The following is a 5,591-nucleotide window of genomic DNA, read 5'->3' on the forward strand; positions in this document are numbered from 1 at the left end:
CATGAATTTCATGTACTAGCCACCAAGTGTATCGTGCATGGACAACAAATATCAGCAAGACTCATCAAATATAAGTTCCTTTTTAAGTGTCTCTTTTAGAGAAAATTTTTGTTCCTATTTAACTGTCACTTTCAAATTTCAATGCATCATTAAATGTTGTTTTACCAATATTATCCTTTGTTATTTATTGCGGAGAGAGAAATATATGAAATGAGATGTTAAATTAATAAGGTCATTATAGTAAAAGTATAACTTATTGCATCAAAAGTAGAAACAATTATTGATTGTTTTGGTTTGTGTAAAATGTCAAAAAGTGACAATTAAATAGGAATGGAGGCGGTAGGAGTTATGCAAGGGCTATAAATCAAGTCAAATATATATGAAATTAGTAGTTACACAACTTTATATGTTAAAATCACCAATTTTAATTACTTAAACAATATACTCTTTGGTTCTATATATATATATATATATATATATGACACAATTGACTCTGTACACATGTCAATGCACAATTTTAAACTTGAATATATTTAATATTTTATTAAAAAATATAAAAAATGGATATTTTAAAAATACCCATCAAAACAAATTGAACAACATCTTTTATGCTATATTTTTTTGGAAAATGTTAACCAGTGCCCCTGAGGCACTAGTTAAGCAAACCAAATATAGTATAAGTGTCTTGGAAGTTGTGTAGTTAAAGTTTAAAAAGTGTAAAATATGATGTTTTCAATGCAAATATTTCCTTTTTTATTTCCTTAACAAGACCCTATTTTTTTTTTTACCAAATCTTATATATTATAATTTGTGTTTGTATATTAAAAGAAATATGATCAATGAATAATTGATAAAGTATAATACCTTATCACACTTGTTAACATTTTTCTTATACTTAATTTCACCGCTTTTACGTTAGAAAGAAGTGTTACACCCTTTTTAACTCATTTGTACTTTTTTTTAACTTGAATCTTGCTCCTGTTTTCAATATAGTTTATTTTGTTGTTATCATTTTGTTTTGATATTTTATTAGTTTATCATAATTTATAATGCATGTACGAGTTGTTTTCCTTTGAAAATTTTCAGTTTGCTAATTAACCTTTTTTAGTAAATAAAATATTAATTGAAACGTGAGGATATATATAATCTTGATATCCAGGGATGAAGCACATCCAACGTGGCCATGTTTATTCTATCGTCAAAGCAAATACTCGTATATTTCCATTATTATTCTCTTTAGGTTGATTAGCTAGTAGCTCTACCAAATTTCAAAAGCTTTTGAAATCCACTATCTAACTTTTTTCTTTTTTGCGTCAATATAAACCTTTTTTTTTTTTTTTTTTTTTTGTTCAAACTATTTGGCCCACTTCTCTGATTGATGCCTTAAGGTTTATACGTCAAACGAACATAACTAAAAATGAGTTCAACACGCCTACACAAACTATGTATCAACCACGAATATTTTACCAACTCTTTCTTCTTTTTTGTTGACAATTTTCCTACTCATTACTTAATCACATTTTATGATTGGCACATTTCCACTAATTAACACATTATCCTTAAAGTTCTCACTTTAAGAGATAAATATATTTACTTTTTAATAAACAATTAATCATGTACATACATTTAAAAGCATATCGTGTTTTGCTTGATGAATTGAAATAAATCACTGCTAATTTTCTTTTTAGTCAAGTAACCTAATGACTATAGCTCACACATTTTAAATGTGGAGAAGCAGAGTGTTCGGATTTCGAACCCCAACCACTACATATAATATGCAATATCCCTATATAATACTAATTTTTTTTTCAATTAGCGAGATAAATTTAAAGAAGGAAAATATGACGTCCCTATCTATATTTGTCACCAAAATTAGTGACAAGTGAATTTTAGAGAAGTTTCATTTTTTCATCACAAGTTATTGTGACTAATTTTTTTGTTTGTTCTTTTCTAATTGTGAATATTGGAGGGTGTTAATCAATTTCACATGTTCACACACAATACAAACTTTATAAATGTCATCCACAAGCAACCTTAATAAATGAACAGCTCATATAATTAAGATTCTTTCATCTCCTACGTCAAACTTTGCCAAACCCTCTAGCTAGCATATAGACCAAAGAAGAAAGTATAGTCACAAAATCCATTTCATATTAGTTAATACATTATTTCTTCCAACCATTGTCCAAAATCTTTGTGTATAAAAACTCATTGGTAGACTTTGGAAGAAATCCAAGAAGCTTGAAATCCTTGTTTTATATTTTTTGTTGACAATATTGAAATCCTTGTTACTTAGTTGAAAGTTGAGAGTATATTGTGAGAATTATAAGATGAGCAACGTGACGCCAATCGTTAGTAAACTCTACTGTTCGTCGTCGCAGACGGTGTTGGGTGTGAGGAAAAGGCCACATGTAGTGAGTGGTGGTGGTTTTGTAGTCACTGATTGTAGGACTCAAAAGGTTGTTTTCAAGGTTGATGGTTGTGGAATTCATGGGAAAAAAGAAGAGTTGATTCTAAGAGATGGAGATGAAGAAGCTTTGCTTCTCATGCGTAGAAAGGTATATATATATAAATATGTATCAAGACTTTAATTGTACTTACACTTTATTTTATGAAAATTGTACCATATCACTTTGAAGTTTTCATTTTATATTGTGTATAGGTATTGTTTGTTCGAAGGGAACATATTAATATACACACATAATATTTGTGTTTCATTTACACATTTAATTATCAAATATTTATGAAAATAATCGTGATGTTAATATTTTATAATTCAACAAGAGTTGAACTATGATCCTTATATCTCTTTTGATTCTTTATTTGCAAAATTTCTAACTTAATTTCAATTTCATTTTGAAAATGTGCAGGGAGGTATGGTTGAGGCTCTAAGCATTTATAAGAAGTGGAAAGGTTATAGTGTAAACTATGAAGGATTACAGAAACTAGTATTCAGCTTAAAAGAACCTGGAAATTCATGTTTGGTTAAGAACAAAGGAATCAGGATTGCAATTGAGCCAGGGGCTGTTAGTAACAAAGGCTGGGACTTTGAGATTAGGGGCTATTTCCCTGACAAGCATTGCAGCATTGTTGATACTAGAGGCAACATAGTAGCACAGGTACCCAATATTTATGCGTATAATAATACTCCCTCCTTCCCGCGATAGATGACCCATTTGAAAATGTGTAATTTTGACCTAACTTACTTTGACCGTAATTTTTTACTAATATACAAAGATAAATAATATCATATAAGATGTCGTTAGATTCGTCTCGATGAGTATTTTCAAAATATCAATTTTTCATAATTTTTTCTAATATATTATTCAATATATTTGAGCTCAAAGTTATGCATTGACATGCGTAATGAAGTCAACTGTGTCAAGTATTATGGGACGGAGGGAGTAATAATTAGTGACTTTTATAAGTAATTAGATTTTTGGCTCTAATGAAATCTTGAGTATCCCTACAAATATGGTTCGTTTGTGCTGATTATGAGACTAATATGTGGTCGACGACAACCTCCTAACCAAAGCACGAACAAGTCTTTATGTTGTTTTAATTTGCGCATATTTTTTTTTTATATTTTGATAATAATTTTTTTAGGCGAGTTGGGTCTTGAGGCTCATCAGAGCCAGAACATATCTCAATGTTTTGAGAGTTCAACTAACCAGGTTCTAATGTTGGTAGTGGGTGTCGAACTCGCATATTTGCCGAAAATGAATTGATTTCTAACCAACTGGACCAACTTTTGTTGTTTTTTTCCACTAAGTTTAATTAAAAGTAGAAACTCATATATTGGTATAATATTTGATATGCCATTTTGCAAAAAGGGCCATATATAGTTAAGCCATTCTATCAAGATAAAACATATACTAAAAAACTTATAATTAAGTTGTTGATTAATGTGTATACAGGTTGGGATAAATAAAGAAGTGGAGAAATTGATGGAAAACAAGGATTTATATCATGTAGTTGTGAAACCGGGGATGGATCAAGCTTTTGTTTTTGGAGTCATAGCTACACTTGACTACATTTATGGAGAATCCACATATTGCTAATTAATCCAAAGTTGTGAAGAGCTAGCATGCTTTAGTTTCACGTGATTATTTCTATGAAAAACCAATATAATATTGGCTCAAATAATTTCTCCTACCATCACATTGATGCATATGTAAAGCATGCAGCTACATATGGGTGCTTAGAGTTTTTAATGAATTGCATTGTATATTATGGAAATGAAATTGATTTGTTTGTTACTTTGCTATAAATTTTTTTTTTTTGAGAGAGAACTATATATTGCTATAAGTTAATTTGTTATAAGTTAATTTTTTTTTTTTGCTATAAGTTAATTTGTTATGTTAAATATTGCTCCTTATGTTTTGTTTATATATAGGTGTCATACCCCAATTTTTGACCTAAGGATCCTACATTCACACACTGACACGTGCCCTTCGTTCCTGATCGGTCTCTGACTTTTCAGTGGAAATTTCGGCAGAGAGGTATTTTAAGATACCTCATTTTTTTTTTTAATTCTGAGTCGGCCCCTCTTCTCTCAATTTTTATTTAATTTAATCTTTATTTCCATCTTTTATTTTAATTAATTAATTCTTTTTAATACTTATTTTAATTAGTCATTATTTCTTTTTATTCTTTATTATTTATTATTTTTTTTTTCATTTTTTAATCTCATCTTTTTTTTTTATTTTATTTATTTTTTAGTCTTTATCTCTTTTTTATATTATTGTCCATAAAAATCCAAAAAATATAATTCAGTCCAAAACAACACAGCCGTGTTTTCTTCTTTCATCCATTCACATCCAAACAGCCTGTCGATACTAAATCCAGTCCAAGTTCATTCCTCGTCGTCAATCCAGCAACAAACAAACCTATCCTCCTCCTCAAGCCACAGTTTTTCTGCTCTCTTAACAAACCCTAAGGGCAAAGTCTTTCCCTATAAATAACAGTCGCACGCACACAGTTAAGGGGCCGATGGACAACACAAAAACTTGCACCGAAACTCACAAAAACCAATCACGCAAATCTGCAAATTCACAAGCCGCAATTTTCAATCCACAAACCTGCACTCACGTTACATACAGAACCAACACATACACACAAACTCACAAAGAGCCAATTTCAATTAACCTGCAAATCATTTCATTTTTCACGCACAATTTCCACAAAACGGTATCACGATCCAAACCATAACCCAATCAAAATCCAAACCGACACAAACCATTATTCAAACCCATCATCGGAATCAAACAACCACAGACGAAACAGACAGGAACAACACGAAGCCGCAACAATCATCGCAAACCGACCGCCGCGAACGCAGACACGGGACAACACTCACAACACAGAGGCAGCGGCGAAAACGCACAGCAACAGCATTCACGTGACCACCGCGACCAAGGCGTCATCACCGACGAGCTCTGCACAACCAAACCGAGGCCAGTTTCATCAAAGAGGTAGTATTCTTTTATTCCTTTCCTCTTAACCGATCTGAATCTAGGAACTTAGGTTGTTTGTTTAGCATTTTTAAGGTCAAAAACGGATAGAGGGAAGGGATTAATGTAGGAAAAGAG

General features: G+C 31.1%; 1 protein-coding gene across 1 annotated transcript; it reads left to right on the forward strand.

Annotated features, from left to right (window-relative positions):
* The first annotated feature begins 2,044 nt into the window (after positions 1-2,044).
* Positions 2,045-4,271, forward strand: LOC146946046 (LURP-one-like protein (DUF567)). The gene is made up of 3 exons (XM_085744283.1): positions 2,045-2,558; positions 2,871-3,119; positions 3,918-4,271. The coding sequence occupies exons 1-3, from the start codon at positions 2,331-2,333 to the stop codon at positions 4,059-4,061; spliced, it is 621 nt and encodes a 206-aa protein (XP_085600409.1). The 5' UTR covers positions 2,045-2,330; the 3' UTR covers positions 4,062-4,271.
* The last annotated feature ends 1,320 nt before the right edge of the window (positions 4,272-5,591 follow it).

This window comes from Medicago sativa, chromosome 2 (assembly GCF_051527215.1).
Source record: "Medicago sativa cultivar Bolivia chromosome 2, Bolivia_mono, whole genome shotgun sequence".
Lineage (NCBI taxonomy): Eukaryota > Viridiplantae > Streptophyta > Magnoliopsida > Fabales > Fabaceae > Medicago > Medicago sativa.

Coding starts and splice junctions, on each gene's coding strand:
- LOC146946046 (XM_085744283.1), top strand. CDS start 2,331: ATGAGCAACGTGACGCCAATCGTTAGTAAACTCTACTGTTCGTCGTCG. Junction 2,559..2,870: donor TGCTTCTCATGCGTAGAAAG/GTATATATATAT, acceptor GAAAATGTGCAG/GGAGGTATGGTTGAGGCTCT. Junction 3,120..3,917: donor GAGGCAACATAGTAGCACAG/GTACCCAATATT, acceptor ATGTGTATACAG/GTTGGGATAAATAAAGAAGT.